At 41.1% G+C, this 20,730-nt stretch overlaps 1 protein-coding gene across 1 annotated transcript in view; it reads left to right on the top strand.

Annotated features, from left to right (window-relative positions):
- The window catches only part of GRIN3A (glutamate ionotropic receptor NMDA type subunit 3A), a gene marked incomplete at its 5' end in the record, with an annotated part of 73,282 nt that overhangs the window by 51,857 nt on the left and 695 nt on the right, over positions 1-20,730 (top strand). The window contains 5 exons of the mRNA XM_082335599.1: positions 1,026-1,171; positions 2,592-2,707; positions 5,061-5,212; positions 16,364-16,528; positions 17,303-17,376. Of these exons, the coding sequence (XP_082191725.1) occupies positions 1,026-1,171; positions 2,592-2,707; positions 5,061-5,212; positions 16,364-16,528; positions 17,303-17,376 (653 nt within the window). The remainder of the gene's footprint in view (positions 1-1,025; positions 1,172-2,591; positions 2,708-5,060; positions 5,213-16,363; positions 16,529-17,302; positions 17,377-20,730) is intronic.

Raw genomic sequence — 20,730 nt, 5'->3', positions numbered from 1 at the left:
AGCGTGGCCGTGGTGAGATCATCTTTGCAAGCTGCTGTGAAGACCATTAGTTTCCTGGGAAGCAAATAGAGCATGACTACTTCAGCCTTAGCTTTATTTGGCTCCCTGTGTTCTGAAAGTTTGACCTTTTAGGGGCTGGTACATAGCTGAAAGCTTTCCAATTAGTATGGTCTTGGCAACACTCAGCCATCTCAAGGAAGTACTCAGCATGGTAGAGGACACTGCCTGACACCTCCACTGCAATTTGAGAATTTACCCATGAGTTATTAAATGCTCCAAAGACAAACAGGGTACTTTAGAAACAGAGGTCTGTGAAACTTGTGAACATCCAAACTGCTTGGGGCTTTAATACAGAAGGTGGAGCCAGTTGTGAAGAACTGCAAAAATTGTCTGTATGTGTATAGCTTGGTAATCAAGCTTACAGCTTGGGCTATGCTGAGGGATATTCTTCCTCCTTCTCACTGCCAGGGGAGACTTTTTGGTGTCCACAACACTTCAGTCCTTAGGTTCTCTGTGGAGAGTGGCAGCAAAGACAGCAGTGGTCTGTGGTATGGTGTCTAGGCTTCTAGAAATGACCTTCTGCAGGAAACTAAATGTCATCTTTAAGGAGTCAATAAAAGACATTCTGCCAAAACAAATCGAGACTGTGGGTCCTTTGTTGGCTACCTGGAGCCCCAGAAAGTGGATCCTAGCAAGCCTAGAGGCTTCTTACGACACTGCCTGAAATGTTGACTGATTTAAAGACAAATAATACAACTAAACATCTAGATTTGGGGGTTCAGGGTATCTCAAGGGAAATGTTTTTCACATTTGAAGAAAATCCTGAGGGTACAAAAACAGGCTAGTCAGTCACCTTGTAAGTCTTTTCAAACTTTTCCTATGATGTGGAAAGCTGACTGCAGAAAGACATCAGAGGCAGGTCTATGAATGCTGAGGATTTCTGACAAACTGTTCACACATAAGACCAAGATACCAGATGTGAAGGAGGCAAATGACTCTGCTAATCTGTTATTTCATCTCCTCAGCTCCACCACCCATCCCAAGGGTTTCGGTTTGGAACCGTGCGAGAAAGCAGCGCAGAAGACTATGTGAGGCAAAGCTTCCCGGAGATGCATGAGTACATGCGACGGTACAATGTCCCTGCAACCCCGGATGGAGTAGCATATCTAAAGTGAGCCTCTACATGCAACAGCAGATCTGGTCCCTTGACCAAAATGCACAGCAGTGAGATGGTCCTGGGTTTCCCACTTTCAGTGTCACTTATCCCACAAAACAGTCATTGAAGGGAGTGTGGCAGATAGATAGAGAAGAAAGCGTGTAATCACCTGGAGGGAGTGACACTTGGAGAGCAAGCTAGCATAGCACCAGCTGGAGTGTTTCCAGGGGAAGCAGTGCTTCACACTAACTGCTAGGGTGCCATCAAGCATGGGCAAGATATAAATCCTGGCAGGTTTCTGTGCTTGGAGCCCTTCATCAGGCAGTGAGAAACATTCAGAAAAAAACATCACAGTCCAAGCAAAAGCTGAGAATGAGGTTCCTCAGCATCTTCAGCATGCTGGGAGGAAAGAAGGTTCTCAGAAAGAAACTTTAAAGCATTTATCATTAAAACGAATAAAAGAAGCATTATACTGGTAAAAAGTATTAAACACCAAATCCTCTTGCTTTAGGGAATCATGGCATCACTGTGTTTCAGAGGCATTTGTGCTAACAATCTGGGGTTACACAGTTGATTCACTCCGCCAGGAAACAGAAGAGGTGATAATAAGCCTGAAATAATTCATTCATTTTACATAGAAGTTGCATAACAGATGGCCTGAGAATTTTTCACCATAAGTTGTTTCCTGTTTGTGTATTTTTCCAGACCCATCCTAATGATAATTGATACATGTCAGTTCCTTTGGGTTAAACTGGAATCAATCCGTCGAAATCAATGAAGTAATGTAACTTCATATCAGGAGAACACTCGGACCTTTAAAGGACATGAGGGAGGCTGCAGTCCCTGGATCAGATGAGAACAGGCACTGCAACTGTTCTTTTATATTGTCATTTTATGCAAGCTTGCTATTCATAAATTATTGTGTTAGTAAAATTCAGTCCTCTGTGTTCATGAAGACTGAACAAAGAGAAAAGCTGATCTGGGTGAAGGAAATTAATTTACCTCATATTCAAGGAGAAAGGAGGAGAAACACCTTTGTATGAGCTATCCTCCTGCATTTTTGCTGTAATGACAAACCAAGATAGCACTAGTATTTTAGCAATTTTTTATTTTTTCCAATAAAGCTTTGTGCTACCTTTCAATTGAGTTGAAGTCTAACATATTGTAGTATTTTCCGTCTTTCAGATCAGTAGGACTTCATGGGAGCAAAATAAGTCCTACCCCCACTGTCCTGCTCTAGATGCACTAAGTTTGTATTTCATGCACGGTTCCTTTCTTCAAAATGTAGATCAGTTTTGCATTTAAAATAGAAGTCCCTGGTCTCTGTTTTCATTCAATAATCTTCCAGAGGACTGCATAGATAAATGTTTAGTGAGCATCACTGAGCCTTAGACTGTGAAGTGATTCTGTTTTCTGACTTTGATGTTGAACACAGGCATGATCCAGAGAAACTTGATGCCTTCATCATGGATAAAGCACTCTTAGATTATGAAGTATCAATAGATGCCGACTGCAAGCTTCTAACTGTGGGAAAACCCTTTGCCATTGAAGGTAATAATCAGTTTTCTAACATACTGTTCTATTTCTCATGTGTTGTATTTGCTTTATTGTGATTTGGTATTGTCAATGAAAGTATGCAGATGAAACTGTGGACCCTTTGAAGATTATGGTAAAATTCTTAGTGATTAAGCAGAACCAAGGTTTCACCCTTTCTTGTGGGTTTTTTTTTTGACTTTGAGATCACTTGTACCATCTGTTGCTGTGCTCTTTATAGGAATTACTCAAAGTGCTGAGACAGTCTGTCTCCAAACAAGTAGGAGGCACTGTCCATTTCACTGCTCTCGATGAAATAAAGGAGCTCCTGAAATGAGGCTTGCTTTTTGTAGGCTCACTTCCATTACACATGTTCAAAACTCAGTGGAATATGTTCAAAATGCTGTTCTACAGTTTTGCTCTCATCTGAAGCAGATAAATACTGTTCCCATTTTAAAGGTCAGCTTAAGATTCCTGCTGAATCTGTAGCTAATTGAAGCTAAAAAGGGAGCCTACCCTGGTACACGGCCTCCTGCAGCCCTGGTGTATTAGCAAGGACAGATCGGAAGGCAGCCTGGAAGCAAAGCTTGTCTGAAGCTGCCTCCAGCACAAGTGAGCACATTAGCAGCTATTAGACTTCAGGAATCACTTTTGTGATAGATGGCCAATGAAAATGATTGAAGCTCCCTCTTTCCTCCTCTCCAAGGGCAATCACTCTGGACGCTCCCATCGCACATTAAAACAACCTCCTTCAGAAATGTTCAAACCTGATTGAGGAAGGCAATATGCTAAATGAAGGCCGGGGGAAGCTGAGTGTTGTAATCATTTCAGCTACAAGTCACCAGCACTAGGCATTTTGTAGAATGCTCCTTTTTGCTATACCTCATCAGCATCTCCCATTTGAATTCACACCAGAGACCTGAAAGCAATCCATTTTCTTCTTTTCCTTTTGCAAATGGGGAGGATAGATGCACAGAGAGCTGTTCAGGCTGTAGGAGAATTTATGCATGTGCAGCTGCATGTTTCACCATGCTCATGTAACCTGATAAATCTTCCATTTCAGAAAGGTCAGCTCTACAGAAGTAAACCATCAGCTTCCACAACTTTGAATCAAGTAGAGTGAATTTCAATAGAGAAAAAAACAAATAAACCCCAGACTATACATTTTTACGTAACTGGACTTCATAGCACTCAGGTGCAAAACACTTAAATATGCTGAAAATGTGGTATTCATGAACCCTAGCCATCCCTTCTCTGAAACCATTCCTTCAATGTTAGCAAATATATTCAGGTGAAAATATAGGCACAATGTACAAAAATCAGCAGCAAGGGAGACTATTGCATTGTAGGTACTCATACCACCACATCACTCTGCATCATTGAAAAGCAAGCCACTGGGATGGCAAATTTCCCACTCATACATTTATGTGGTTTTTTTTTTTCTTTCTTCCTGTGTTTTGGTTTTTGGTTTTTTTTTTTAAAGGAGACAGTCTGAAATTCTGAATTCTGAACTGAAAAACAAAAATCCACAGTGGACTAGAAAGGAATCTCTGCAGGCAATTGGCAGGACATCTCTGCATGCAACTGCATGTCTTCCAGGCATGAACTGTATATGTTTTTCTAAAGTCAAAACCCAGATTCTGCAAATTGAAAGACCATATTTAGAGTTACTGAATCATTTTCACTTACACTAAATCCTTTACCAGGACTTTACAGTGGTAAAAGATGACACAGTGGCTAAAAGCTGTATTACTATCTGAAGGTCCATGTCACTGCCAGAGCAGAACTGCATGAATGGAAAGCATAGCCCCTGGGCTTTAAATTGCTGTGTGATAACAGTACAGACTGCTCCCATATACATTTACATGCACATAGCTTCTCATCAGAAAATACATAGGAAGAAAAGAAAACGTCAAATGTGACACCACAGTCACATCTGCTAATCTAAAAATGTAAAGGGATCACAGAATGGTTTACCTGTCATTAAGGCCCTTTTGCATTGCTAAAACAAGGTAAAAAAGAAGAACCCATGGCAAGGGCATGCAACGGGCTGTGTTTCTAGAGATATGACAGATTTATTCATCTGTCTGTACCTCCATCTTAAGTTTTTGAACCTCCAGTTTTACATATTACTTTTGTGGCCTCAATAATTTTGAATTTGCATATCCTGTTTGTATTAGGCTACTTTATTTTGCACAGCAAAAAGTCTCATCTCAGCATTCTCAGTCCATGGTAAGCTATCATCCAGGTTTGAACTGAATTCCTGAAACAGAATGCCAACTTGATATGCCACGCTGATAGCTGATAGCTGAAATGAACATTCTTTACAAAAAGCAAACAAGAGAGATAATTATACTGGTTTTCCTTCTAGGATATGGTATTGGTCTTCCCCCCAACTCTCCACTCACCTCAAATATCTCTGAACTGATAAGCCAGTACAAGTCCCACGGTTTCATGGATGTTCTGCACGACAAATGGTACAAGGTTGTTCCATGTGGGAAAAGAAGCTTTGCTGTCACGGAGGTAAGCAATGAACTTGGGTCACATAAATGAAGATTTGCTCAAGTTGCCAATTATTTCCCCTCATTCACAATGTGCAGTAGATATACACACATGACAGAGATGGGCTGCAGTTGAAGGGAAGCATTGGGCTTCAAAGGAAGAGATGCTAAGCCCAGCAGCATTCAGATCAGAGCACAAGAAAAACGTCAGTAAGACTGTGCTGCTAAGTTAGGCATGCAGTGCATGCATCAGAGAGTACTTCTGGAGACAAATGGGGCATGTAACGTAGCATTAAAAAAAGAGATCTGGCACACTGCACAACAAATCTATCTGATTCCACTCAGTTATGTGTATCACCATCTACAGGATCTGTCAGTGATTTTGGACCATCGCACACGGGAGCGATAGCTAAAATAGTTAACACAGAGACCAACAAGAGCAAAAGAAGCAGAAAGAGTGGGAATTTAGTACATTCCAAATTTCTAATACAACCCTGACCACTTCCTAACATGGGTGTCAGCTACTTGTACCAAAGAGAGGACTTCAGCCTGGAAACGGTCCACTAAGATACCATGCTAAGAACAGAAAAGAAGCAGGTCTCACGTCTAAGTAGAACTACAGGAAATGGAAGTAAATCTCCATGGTTTTATGTCCTGGCTTCAAATCAGAGGAGTTATGCCAGCTCATGGCAGCTGAAGATGTAGGCCGTTATTTCTGAGAAGAAGATCAAGCATGCCTGAAGGTTAGAGCATATACTTTTACCTCAAGGTGTTCTAAAAGACATAGGTTACGTGTTCTCACTGGCATGAAACACATAGCTAGAGGGATGCTATCTCCTCCTCAGAGCCTTCAGCCAGGTATCAAACCAACCCTACATGTTCCCTGAGGAATTGGTAGCATAGCCATTCTCCCCTAAAAAAGAAGCCCAGTTTCCTAGGGCTCCGTCTCCTGCCGTTCAATGGTCACCTGAGCCTCTTGTCTGCAAACCTCTCACTGCTGACTGAATCACTAGAAAAACTGCATTTTTTAGAGATCAGAAAAAGAAAAACTTTATTTGACTGCTTTAATACATAGATTGTTAGGGTATTTCTGCATCTCTTATTACATTTTTAACTTTTTCATTAAGATTATGTCAATATGAAATAAATTATATTTTAACATCAGACATTTATAGAAGAAAATTCAATTTATTTTTATTCAACTTGTTCAATTCCATTTTTTCTTTTTTTGTGTGACTAATTCAACACAACAGAGCACATTTAAACAAAAGTGTGTATTCATTGCTATTTCTGATCTAGCTTATCTGAAGATCGTATTATCATCTAACAAGACAGGTATCTGGGGAATTTTCTTTTTAATGTAGCTGACATATCTGTTCCTGGCAAGCACTTCATTCAACGACCTCTTGTTACTCCAAGTTTTAACACAATCTTTTGAACCAAATCTCAGGAAAATTATCAGATGATACTGGTGGTAATTACTGCAACTGTCGTAAAACTGAAAACTCTTATAGCAGAGACAAACTTACCTTCTTAGTAATTCCAAGTGATGAGACATAAGGAGCTTCCTCTGATCATGAGAATATTACTCCAGTAGGTGTATCCAGGGCTGTATTCTCTGTATTCCTAGAGAAATAGCTAAGACACAGAATCAATTCTAAACATCTTCCAGTTCAAAAATATGGTTTTATTTAGTACTGTTTTTCTGCCAGAATATATATTTGCTCCTTTAAGCCAGTGGTCTCTAGAGTGGGGTGCATACAACCCCTGGGGGTGCATGAGATGATCCACTGGGTTGCAGGAAGAAAACATTAGAACTTCAGTAATACATATATATATATATATATATATATAAAATAAATAAATGTACATATATGGGGATGCACGCTTAAAAAGTTACTGGTAGAGGTGCGCAATCAAAAAATGTTTGGAGACCACTGCTCTAAGCCTTAGGGTCTCAAGACTGTCTCTAGAAACAGGATTTTTTTTCTGCCATAGCAAATACAGTAATAGAGAAAATAAGCCCTGGCTGGGGAAACTGCAGAAGTCATTATTATAAAACCAATTGGATTTGTCTTTTTGTGAAGAAAGGCAAACAGGAACAAAGATAGAATAAACACTGCATTCAAACTGGAGAGAAAAAAATCTGATAGGCAGCATGTCATTTTTACAGTTACTCTTCTGATTGCCCTTTGCAATCTAAAAATATGAGGAAAGACCAGACCATTTTCCTGCACAGCTATTGCTAGTATTGCTACCTCTGAGGCAAACCCAGTTCTTTCACTTCCCTAGATTTTCATTAACTCCTTCATGTTCAGTGATGCAATACTGAGAGTCACTGGTTTCCAAGTAAGCCTTAAACTTCCCTCTGTTCATGGCATGAAAAAACAATGACATGGTTTAAGTACTCAAAGATTTCTCAGGGCCTACCAACAAAGGGAGAGGAGGTGCGAAAAAAGCTGCTCCAGTCTGAAAAGAAAATTCTGATTTTGTCACGTGAATAGTCCCATGGACTTCCTTTTTTCTCAGTGTTGAATAGGTTTTAAGCATGGGGTTTTAAGGGAGGTTTTAAGCATGGGGTCACAGCTGGAAGACATGCTGTGCTTTAAAGTAGTTCAGTCTTTTGAATGTAACCTCCACATGATGGCCAGAAAGGAAGGCAAGTCTAGCTGCTCTGGGGCTAGTTATCTAACTGTAGTCCTTATTTGATCTTCAGTTGTGCTAACCCAGCATGCATAACAGTTTTTCTCCAGAGGCCAAGGTCCAACAAGCTGGTTCAGGTGACTGAACTAAAGAACGCTAAAGTCACTCAAAGACTGTGTCTTTGAACAAATACTCACGTACTCAAAAGGCCTTACGCAATCAGAAAGAGTGAGCAGAAACAAAAGACTACTTGTAAGTCTGTGCCGTTGTGGAGTAAGCTCTGCTAAGACCAGGCCTTCCTTTTCCTGAATTCTTCTACTGCATCTCCCATGAGCATCCCTTCCTCTTCACCCACTCCTCTTGACCAAGAACTTGCAGATTTTAGAACTTGCAATTTCACAGCTGGGACAAATTTACTTAACTAAACAGGGCCAAGCAGCAGACACTCTCTAAAGCATAGCTTCCCCATCATTATGTCAACAAGCATGGGAACTATTCCTGGTCTTATCTTTATGTCAGTTTGTATCCTTTGCTCCTGTACAGTCCAGAAATCTTCGTTTTTTAACTTCATGCAGTCAGTCAGAGTAAAATTCAACAGATTCACTGAAGTGTGGACAATGTTCAACACATAAGCAGATAATTCATTTCGGAAAAAGTCTCAGCTTCTAAGTGGGCAGTCATTCACATGGCTTATATACCAAGCTGAGACCCAGCAATTGCCTTTTGATAGCTAGAGTAAGGCTTTGTATTTTTCTACACCTTTTTGATAAATTTGGTCTGTGATACACTGCACCTGTTGACCAAGAGTAGTGACCCCAAAATGGGAATATACATAGGTGAAATATTGATCAGTATAGCCTTTAAATGGGTGACATATCCATCTTCCTTTTTTGTCATTACCTCTTTAGGCTGTACTTGATTCTTATATGCCTGCAACTCCTGCCCACCGAGGTTATTTTTTCTTTAGATTTGTTTTGAGATTCATCTTCCTACTCATCATTTTTTTCTAATCTTACACTGGGAAATTATATTTCCTGTGGCAGAACTCACCACTAGCTCTTTCCATCTCTCTGTATCTGGCAGCACTTTGCTCATTCTGAATTGCACTGGAAAACAAAGTTGTCTTGAAAAGGCATGATCCAGACTGGGGCTCAAAAATCTGCAGTGACTACTGAAGTTGAGAAACCAAATAAAGATGAGTTTGAAAGTGCCAAGGTCAGTAGGGCTTGACTTCAGTGTTTTGTATGAACCTCTTCAGCAAAAGCACTTGCCCAAGACTTCTTACCAGCACCCATTGGATCATTCATGGGGGATGGAGCTAACTCAAACTTGGAATGAATTCATAGAATCATCACAGAATCATAGAATACCAGGTTGGAAGGGACCTCAAGGATCATCTGGTCTAACCTTTCTAGGCAAGAATTTGCAGTCTAGACGAGATGGCCCAGCACCATGTCCAGCTGAGTCTTAAATGTGTTCAGCGTACTGGAGTCAACCACTTCCCTGGGGAGATTGTTCCAATGATTGACTGTTCTCATTGTGAAAAATTTTCCTTCGTGTCCAATCGGAATCTCCCTGGGAGTAACTTGTACCCATTATCCCTTGTCCTCACCATGTGACTCCTTGTAAAAAGGGAGTCTCCATCTTCTTTGCAGCTCCCCTTTAAGTACTGATACATGGTGATGAGATCACCTCTAGGCCTCCTTTTCTCAAGGCTGAACAAACCCAGTGAATTGCATCTTACCCTCTCCACCACAAGTAATTGTTGGTAGCCGTGGCTGTTCACACTGATTGCTAGTTGCCAGCAATATTGCCTGAGTACACTTGATTTAAAATTATCATACTCCAGTCTCAAAGGAGTTTCTTTGTTGTAAATTTGCTAAGTCCCTACTAAGGTAGAGCGTAGTGCAGGAGGGAGGTGGGGTTGGCAGAGTTATATTTGCACATATTACATCTGGACATATTCAGTGTCATTTGTTTTCAATTTGCATACAATACACGTGGCCCTGCCTCTACCCTACTGTTATTCTTATTAATGCCACTTCAGCAGGAGCCAGGCTCCTAGGACTTCCCCCTCCAACACATAGCTCCACCTATGCTCAGGAGAGACTGCCAGTTCTTTCTTTCTGTGGCATTTTTGGGAACGAAAATACAGTGAATTGGCAGCTCTGCAACTGTCTGCTCATGGTAGTGAAACAGCTATGGCACTAAGCCGCTGTGACAGCAGGCAGGGTGGATAAGCCTGAACAGGCAAGTTGCCTTTCAAATAGCAGCGGTTTTGACTGTTCAGACCAGGCAGCAATGATCAGGGCAGCGTGTAGAGGAGATGAGCTGGCACACCATGGTTTCTCAAGGCAGTATGAAAGAAAAGGGCCCCTCCTGGTCCAGGGAGTAGTCAGGCTTTGGGAGGAGCTAATTATGCATACAGACTGTTTCATAGCTTTTCAGCTACATTTTTAAAATGTTACTGTTGAAACTGTTTCTTCTATTTCACTTGAAAGTCTTGTATATTCTCCATTCGCAATTGTCACAGGACAACTGAAGCTCTAGAACTTAGAGACTGATTTGCACATAGACTGGAAGTTCATTCAGATAACAAATACATGGAATAAAAAATAATATATTGCTACGTAACAATATCCCAACTATTAATACCAACAACTTACTGATGCTTCACAGAAACAGTATCTAACCTGACATTTACATAACAATATATGCAAGCACACAAACGACACCAGCCCAGACTGACCCCGTTACTGCAGACCCACCTCTTTCCACAGGTGGTGACACTGGGGAAGGCACAGTGCCATGCACCTCCTGCCGGTGGCTGAGGGAGAGGTCCGTGCTGCTAACCGTTGGGATTGGTCATTGATCATGGGCTTCCATCTGATCCAGACCAGGCACACAGCGAAGACAAAGTCCTTTCATCCTCTCTTTTTCTCTCATCAGTGGTGGGATCCACTGACGGCTCTTCTCTGGAGTCTTTGAAGGAACTTGCTCAAACTTGACCTGCCATGGCATGTGCGTGAATTGGTGATCTTTGGCCTTGGCATCACCCGGGATGCACAATCAGACAGTGCCTCATTCATCTTGCCATGATTTTATCCAATTGTCATCCAGCAAATTGTGCCTTTCTGCTCTGAGTTTTGCCTAGTCTCCTTAAAGGTCAACAGTTAGTTTCCTTTTTTGTTATACCAATCACCTGACGACTCAACAGTCTAGCCATTACCTTGAAACTGCATTTTATATGCTTGTCGCTGGTGCGCTGCAGGTATCAAGGGAAGGCCATGCAGACCCCTTCACAAAGGGAAAAAACTGCCCTGTGCTCATAAATAAAAGCTGCCCGTCGGTCACCTTTCACAGTACCTTGTTACCAGTGCATGAAAAACAAACACAAAGAACAGGAACAAAGATTTTCCTGCCAAGACAATTTACTCAGCCTGCACGTATGCTGTCTGGGGAGGAGAGCTGGCCCTTGCTCACCGGAGGACTGGGAACGTTATGAAGAAGGCCGTCACAAAATGACAGATGTTGCATTGTCAAGGGGTCCCCTCAGTGTGGGAAGAGGCAGTGGCATCTGGACTTGCCCTGGGGAAAAAACTATTTTCCACAATGGTCCTGAAGAAAGGAGTGTATGAGTACTGAGTCTGACAACAGAGTCAGGAGAAGCATGTTTTAAGTCTCCTGAAAATGAGTAATAGATTTAGATTCACCTATTGAAAAAAAAAGTAGTTCACTGTCTGAGGAAACAAAGCTGTTATTCCCAATTCACCAGCCTGTAATATCACAGAAGCAAACATCTTCTTAGTACCTAATCCAGATGATATGCGTATTGTTGTTCTTCCCACTACAGACAGGGCTTGGATAATGGATGAGTTGAAAGAAGAAGATTTATTACAAAAGGAAGTATTTTTCAAGATCTGTGCAAAACTCACGAGAGGGGGAAGGAACTTGTCTTGCTCATGCAAGACAGTGATTTACAGTATCTTAAAATTTGGCACTTGAAACCCTAAAGCCACGGTCACTAGTCTTTGCTAAGGATAATCTCCCTAAAGAGATTAAATATATACTACTTCAATGCTGCCACTTCATTGAGAGCACAGAAATCCATAAGGATAAATAATAAATAAATAAATAAATAACAGTCTCTGCAGCTACCAGAAGTGCCATGATCTGGAGACAGGGCAAGGTTTTAATACTGTTTAGTTACCTAAATACAAGCATGAGCATCAGTAGGATTTTGAAAACCTACTGAGATGCCCAAACGAGTTTAGAAATCTGCTCTTCATATCCATTTATCCCTAGTAAAGCTGAAATAATTCCTTCTTCACAGAGGTGCTGCAAAATTTAACTTCCTGATCCCAGCAAAGCTTTTTAAAATCCTTGCGGGGAAAATGCTATCAAAAAGGATAGCTTATTATTATAGCTAATACGCACATGATATCCCTATTTAGTGTTTGGGTTCATCTGTGTGTAGCATCAATACCTCTGCTGTGCTGCCAACCTGCAAAGTATCCACAAAAATCTTTAGAGGCTTCTAATTAGTCAAAGCTGGACCACAGGCATATTTGATGGCTTATTCACTGCTCTCAGTACCACCGGGGAGAGTAAAGCATTTACAATCTCTCATAGCAGGGAGTAAAGCAGGAGTTTTGCCCATGAAATCCAATAATTAAATCACTGAGTGCTGTTTTTTTCTCTGCTCCCCCCTTCAAAGAGAATGCAAATATCAAACTCTCTTCTCTGCATCCCCTTCCTTCTCTCCAAGGCCCAAAGAAAAAGCATATAACTACAGAGGAGGCAGAAGGAAATGTTTAGGTAGGAATTGCAGATACTGGCTGATAAATCAGAAAACTCTCTCCAAGGATATCTAAAAAAAGTAGATATCTCAGCTTCTGGTTTTGTATTTGTTGGTTTTCAGCAACTGCCAATTTCCCAATTTGCAAGTGGCAAATAACTTCGAGTCTGTTGCCAGTGTAGTGCTTAGCACCCATTATCTGTAATCATCACAGGATTGACTATGGTTGCTTATTGCTTCAGAACAACCACACATGGGCATAATTGCGTTCCTTCTTCTAAAATGCAGGGAGCTACCTTCTGAATTTATGGTGACAAAGTTGGAGCAAGGACTGTATTTTTATCCTGGGTTAATAGAGAATACACCACAAGATATTGCAGTAGAGAAAGTCATCAGCTGGTTTTCTATTGCCAGCAAAGACCTGACACACACACACCTGACCCCTACCACTTCAGCAGAGAGGAAAGCAGTGATACAGAGGATCCCATTTATTGCTGCTCTTTCCAAATATATTCTATATATGCACCTACAAATAGATACACAAACTACAAAATAAGTAGTAGAGCTTGCTGCTCTGATATCAATCAGAATAAAGCTATGAAAATGAGAGGTGCCTCTATCAGATGGTTTCCTTTATTATTTAACATGTGTGTGCCTACATAATTATGAACAGCTGATAAATTACCTTTTTACAATGGTATATAAATATGCTGATATTGCTATAAATAATCACTCCATACACTGCAAGACACACTGCTAATTATTTCTCCCCTACCTCATTTCCCCACTTAATTTAGTTTCAAAAATTTCCCTCTACTGTGCAGCCTTCATCAGGCAGCTCTTTCAGTGCATTATCTTCTTTATTGCTGGATGAAATATTATTAATGCTTTGTTTTGGCACTTCCTTTCCTAGGAAAAGATGTCTTGTTTGGGACAATTTCAAAAGCTATCCATTACAAGTGAAAAACTCATCTGAGATGCCAGTGTTGGAATTTCTTTCACCTGTTTCCAGGGAAGGTAGAAAACGATTTTGCAGAGCTGACAGGACAGTGAGCCAGACCCTCATCATCATAAATCAGAGCAGCTTTACTGAAGACAAGGGAGTTATTTTTCAGGCCAAGTGTTCTCTCTGCAGCAGTACTGGAGTGGCATCAAACACCAGCCTCAGGCTGGAGGAGACATCTCATGCATGCAGGAATCCCCACTGAAATTGCCACTGTGTCTCTTCTTTTATTATTATTTTGAATGGCTAGAATTTTATCGTGTACCATTAAATCTAGTTCCTGTTCTCAGAGCAATATGAATGCTTCCTACCATACAGCAACCTAACACTGCAGATCAGGCCTCCTTACTGATCTCCCCTGCCTTTGGGGACTTCTGCATTACTTCTCAAGTAGCTAAGCAAAAGAACCTTCACCCAGCTGATCGACTGGTTCCTGCCACCGAGGGAGTTGATGGCAGTGCCCACTGTTACTGTTACTCTGTATGACACCAAACAGCAGTAGCCTGGGAGCATATATATATATATATATAGGTGTGTTCTTCAGGTGACTGAGCAAATCTATTCCTTTTTAATTATTATTCTATTTCTCATTCAATTTATTCTTATATTTACTGTTAACTATACATCTCTAAGGAAGTTGTTTCATACTTGCCCTTGAACATCCTTTTTGGGAAACAAGTGATTTGCCTTAACGCTTCTTGAAGAATTAGCAAAAGCACATTTAACCAGTATGTTCAGCTAGCATGGATAGCAGTCTTTTTGCTTCTTACAGATACTTATATATGCTGAATTCAGAGATGAGCCATACTGAGGTCTTGGCTCTAAAGACCTCTGAGAAAAATGGCAGACGTGGGGCCTCATTCTGCTTTTATACTACCTGGGCTAAAAGTTGTGCTTCACTGCCAATTAAAAGAAACAGGCCAGGTAACACAGACCTCCAGTCAAACACTGTTTTTTGAATGGTGTAAAGCATTACCGCCTGTCATTTTTGTGTTGCTTTCCTGTTCCCCTAACTGGAAGGACAAAGTATGGGACAACAGGCTCTTGCCAACAAGAAATGCCGATGCTGAGAGGGAAGTTTTGCTTTTAGGTTGAACTGATGCACTCTCAGCATCAGAAAATCCTCGTGCCAAGACTCTTGACACCTTTCTACCCCAGAATCACTCTATTGTGTTTTTCCACTTTCCTTTCCAGGCTGCAGTAAGTTTCTTTAGAAATTGCTTTTACACCCCCATTATACCCTTCAACACCCTTGAAGTGCTTATTCACTGATAGAAAAATTCTCTTCCCAAAAATTCTGCTCAGTGCGCTTCAGGGCAAGCAGGTTGATTTTGGCAGAGAACCCCCAAAATAAGTGTTCATTGCCAGTGCCACATGCAAAAGTTCTCACTCTGCTAGACTGCTAAAGCTCTGTTCTTGTTAAAAATCTGTGATATGCTATCTTATATCATTGTGTTTTAAAGAACAGAAATCAAATGCGAAAACCAGAAGAGAGAAATACTGCTCACAGTCGCTCAACAAAAGTACCCAAAGGGACTTCCAAGCCTTCAACTTCAATGGACTCATCACTAATCAACTCTTTGGCTTAAAATGACCTCATAACAAGATTTTTCAAACATTCTGTGATTTATCTTTCAACTAAATCCAGTTTCTTTTCTGGATTACACAGCTGTAGTCATAATGAAGCACAATCCCCACCACCACTCGTCCACCAAACTAACAAACTGAAGGAACACACAGGTCAATTATCCAGGGTGACAGCATCCCAGAGATCATCTCCTGACACAAAACCCTACCCAAGCAATTTTCTGCTCCTTTTTTTTTTCTGACATGGGGAGTAACATTCTTGCAATGTATTGTAAAGCTTGTATTCTTGGAAATATTTCCGAAGTAGTCTGTGGGCAGTAATTATTAGCAAGAGTTTTTAGTTATTGATAAACTCATAACTGAGTTATAGAAGCATGAGAATAAAGGTACTGAGATTATACATAACATGCAAATCTGACTCACCCATTGGAATGCAGGTGTTTGCGGTAGAGATTGCTGCTGCACATGGTTTCTTGGTCTTCAAACATGATTAATGCCAGTAATTAATTAACTAAAGGTTTCCCACCCTACATGAAAAGGGTGAGTCAGCAGAACAAGGTGAGAGTGTTGCTGGTTTTCATAATTGCAGTCGGGGTTCCTAACAAACACAATTTCAGTCCTGTTAATCTAGGGAGTGGAGAGGTGCCCTGTTTGTGCTACTACTTCAAAACATTTTCTCCTTGACCTCCCATCAAGGGTAAAGCACAAAAAGGGGACATTAAATATCAGTTCCCAGAAAATATGAAAAGTCAGTCTTAGCTCACTGCTGATGAAGGACTTGCTCTACAGTTCATTGACTGTATTCTGTCAAGCAGTATTTGCTTTTCCAAATGCAAAGCCACCACAAATGCTGGATTCTCATGCATGTTCAACACTTAATCTCATTCGGGAAAGAGCATGAGGAAAAAAATTCCCTGGTCTTTGGCTGATTCTCATTCCCATGACAGGTCCTTTGCTCTAACTGAACACCAAGCTTTCTGCAGCACAGAAAGTCTTTGTTGTGAACAGTATCCAGACTATTCTGCAGTATTTCATCACTGTGCATTCAGTCAGACCACGTTTCCAAATGAGAAAACAGAAGCATCTGTTAAAATACACTAACAGCCTACTTCAATAACTTCCCCTTTTGATTTTATTCACAGACACTGCAAATGGGCATCAAGCATTTTTCTGGGCTCTTTGTGATGTTGTGCATTGGGTTTGGCTTGTCCATTCTCACCACCATCGGGGAACACATCGTGTACAGACTGGTCCTACCACGAATCAAGAAGAAATCCAGGATGAAGTACTGGCTCCATACAAGTCAGGTACGTATTCAGAAGTAACCCTGTGAAAGTCATGTGGCTGATTAAGAAAGCCTGGATAAGAACAAGGTGTAAAAGGTTGTAAGAGTTCTGATGATTGGCATTTGAAGTGTGACAGCAGCTTCTGGAATTTGAAGGGGTTTACTCAATGATGGAATGAGAAGCACAGGGGAAATAGTTCAAATATTCACAATTGCAAAGCCTACAGAATGGACCTTTCTATTTGCACTTGTAACCTTACAACTCTTTTGGACACCAGAAGCAGCAGTGTTGGTATTCTGAACTGGCTAACCGGAACATTTTATCTCATTGCTGTGGGTTCCCAAACTTTTGATGCATGCAGGAAGTGCTGGGTAACGTCCTTCATTATTCTAGGGCAAATAATGGAAGAAAATTGCTCTAGGTGTTTGCTGTAAAGGAAGAGGTTACTTTGCAGCAAAAGGCACAAAAAGGAAGAGCTTCTGTTGTTTTAAAGCAGCACACTGAAAGAGATCTTTTAGAAAATAACGAAGTTTGCTAAGATCCGCTTTTTTTCTGAGGAATTCTAACACCAAGGATTGTTTGCAAACTATTTATCAACCTTTAAGATTGCCCTTCCTTGGGAAACTATGGGAAAATAAATCTGTTGTAATGACAAAGCACAGACCTTGCTTGTATCCTTGAATGTGCAAAATAATTTATGCTCAAGTCCATCACACAAAGCCCAATTTGTTTACCTATTCATGGAGCTATTCTTAATCTTGCTTTTACTAATTTATTTTCTTCTTTTCCCTCTAGAGATTACATCGTGCACTGAACAGTTCATTTATTGAGGACAAACGCCAGCCTAAGACAAAACGAGTAGAAAAGAGGTAGGAAGTTTTGCATGCCTTAAAACACGAACTACAAAAATTACTTTGAAATGAAGTATGTTGTGTCTGGATATCTACTTATGGATCTAATACACCCCAAAGATAATAGAGCCAAAAAAAAAGGAAACAAGATAGAAGTAACAAGGGAGGGAGGCAGAAATTAATTAATTGTTTCCAATAGAAAGTATTACCTCTAGAAATTTTTTTCTTTCATGATTTTGCATACAGCTAATAAAAGCACCCCCATTCTAACAACAGGCTTTGTAGTTTTTTAAGTCCACTGCCTTTCTTTTTAGGTAATTAATTACTCACATACTAAAGTAATGGCAGATAACTAGGCCCCTGTGAGATAGCTTCACAGTGAATGAGAGATCAGGCAGCGTATATGTTAGAAACTTTTTCAGCTTTCTTATTTTTTAGAATGAGACATAAGAAAGCTGAGAAGAGGAAAATTCACTCCTTTCAGAAACCTTTGTCTCAAACAACTCTTGTTGGAGAAAAAAAGTAGGTAACAAACAACCTTGCATTGTTTTCATAGCCTGTGACTGCTGAAGAGGAGACAATCTTATCTATAGCTACCAGGAACAAGGCATTTTATTAAAACTATACATTTGCTCAGTAGCTCAAAACTATTAGTGCACTTTCTAAAGACACAGGCAGCTATATTACTTTTCTACAGACAAGTTCAGCCACAGACTATAGAAAAGAAATGTCTTCCAGGCTGTTGCTAGATATTTGTCATGACTGAAACCCACGTATGTAAATGTACGTTGTGTTTAGTTTGTCATTCCTGCACTAATGGCAGCAAATGTAAGAAGTAAACATCTATAAGCTTCTAGACTGCCTATATACAAACAAGTATATAAAAGTGCATGCAATTAATTTCCTGTTCATTCTTTCATCTTATTGCCCCACAAAACCCCATAGTGTGGCACCTCCATGCACACAGAAGCTCCTTGCTTTTGATCTTTGAACAGCAGTACCAAGAGCTGACTGGTGCAAAACATTTCCTTCTCCTACACCCTCCTTGCTGGGTGGTAGCATTCACACTCCCACAACCTGAGGCACGAACTCAGCCAGAGGGAGAGTCTTCCAGAGGAGGAGACTCTGTATCTTTGTTGATACAAAAAGCATCAGCCGAATTATTTGTCAGATATTGACCACTGCAAAAATTTCATAACACAAGGAGACGGCCATAAGCCCCCGGAGAATGGCTTAGAAAAAGAACCACACAAATATTCTTCCAACATTGAGAGTGAAGATGTGCTGCTGCCCAAAAACTTCTGCCCACACAGCATCCAGCCCGTGTGTGTGTGTGTGCATGCACACCCACCCACCATCCTTGCTCTTCTCATGGTCTGAGCTGCTCTTTGCACGGAATTATGGCGAATTTAGCTCAAGGCACCTAGTAACATGGTGCCGAGCTTGTCATGAACACTGATGTGGCAAGGGCTGACCCAGGGCTCTCAAATCAATTCTATTATTACACTTCCTTTTATTCCTGCTGGGGACTGTGGAATTATTAAAAGCACCAAGACAGAGAAAAGAGGTGGAATGAATTTGTATTATGCTACTGCTATTTCCCTCAGGGAAGAAAATCCACTGTTTTTTTCAGGTCGTAACTTTCCAAAAACTAGGAGAGCTGCCTAGCATCAAGTGACCAAATTGTGAAGGGTTTAATTTACTTGAGGAAACTTGAGTGTTAACTGTGGACTCTGGCCTTTGTTAAAACCACCTGCCCAGACAAAAGCACCACTGCCAGTAGCAGCAGAAGCTATGTCAGTTACTAACATTTATCAAAAAGCTGTGTTTTGATTTGTGAGAGGGAAAAAAAAAAGTATCAGAAATTACGGATTAATAATATGACTCTAAGAAATATTTACAAAACAAAGGGCTGCAGCTTCTCTGAGATGAGTACTTCTGCTCCAAGGCAAGTTGGTCGCACTGGCTGCCTAGGACCCTGAGGACCATGGGCTCTGCAGAGCTACATAGCAGGGAGGCAGCTTTGGGCACCCCAGCCCCGTGTCAGTAGTTCCGCTCTTTGCTAGGTGACCTTTTTTGTCTAGACCACTGTGTGGAAATGCAGCATGGTGGCCACCTGCTCTTGGCTCTGGAAATGCTTTGCCAGTTTCTACTTGTCCAGGCTAATCCTATTCTCTGTCTGAAACGTGCTTAAAAGCTATGTGTTTCTTTTCATCTCTGCAAGGGAGTGACATAGTTGCATGACAAAACACACATCCAGTTTAGCACAAGACCTGAGAGTCTTCCTGTGTTTTAGTTTGAAGTATGAGAAAATCACTGATTTACACAAAAATAAACAACCCTACATACACGTCCCCACTGGGGTTCCCTGAGCCCTCCAGAGAGTGACCCAGGCTGGTGCTGCCGCTCCTGCCTAAAGCCTCCCCTCCTGCACTCTGCCATCCCATCTTTTTGAAAACACTCCTGATCGCCACCTCCTCTAAAGAAATTTCCACTTTCCAACTTCCTTCTCTGCAGGTAGGTGAGAAAAGTATCTAGTCCCAGCTTCAGACTCCTTCTCTAAACCAACTGTTTTCAGCAGTCCCAGTCCTGAATGGTTAATCCTTTTCCCTAACCTGCCGATTGGTAGCTCACATTAATAGGCATTTTGTCCAAGGATGCCCACAGAAGACCTCTATGAAGGAGCAGTTTTAAGAGCAACTACTTCAGAGTTTCAACTGCAGTTTATAAAATGAATGCATACAGATCTATCCAAAAAGGTAAAGCAGGTAGGAAAGCCAAGCTCCTCTCCCACAACAGCAAACTCCATGCTTCCTTATTCTCTAGTTGGAGAGCAGAGGCCACAGGGTGCTCCTCTATTCAGGAGGAAACCCTGGGAGACCCTTTGATTTGGGAGGGCTGCAGAGTGAAGTTCCCGAGAAAGAGGGAGAAGATTCTCTGGAATCAAAATATTTTTGAAAGACTTTTCTGCAGGAAAATATTGAAGCATTTGGAAGTTCCCAAATGGGAATTTCTCCCCCAATGTGAAAGCTCCAAATTCTGTTTATTTTGTCATGAAGCTCATGTCTGTACACTGCAAGGTTTAGATACATTTCATCATGTCCATCCCCCGAAGTGCAAGCAGCTACTCCACAAGACTTCAAGTCCGAGGGGCACACTTCCCCATTCATCTCTCCACACCAGCTCTAGGCAGCCTCTTTGCTCCTCCATGGGAGCAAATGCCCAAGCTAGCATAGAGTACTAACACACAAAGGACTAACACTGTAATGAACTTAGGACATTGCAACAACAAAAGCTTTCAGAAAGCTTTGGAGGAGCACTCGCATTTTCCTGAGCTGGAGTTGAGAGGACTGTAATTTCATAACTAACAAA

The sequence above is a fragment of the Platalea leucorodia genome, assembly GCF_965183815.1.
Source record: "Platalea leucorodia genome assembly, chromosome: Z".
NCBI lineage: Eukaryota > Metazoa > Chordata > Aves > Pelecaniformes > Threskiornithidae > Platalea > Platalea leucorodia.
Note: the sequence above shows the minus strand (reverse complement) of the source record. Positions and strands in the feature narration are given on the sequence as shown.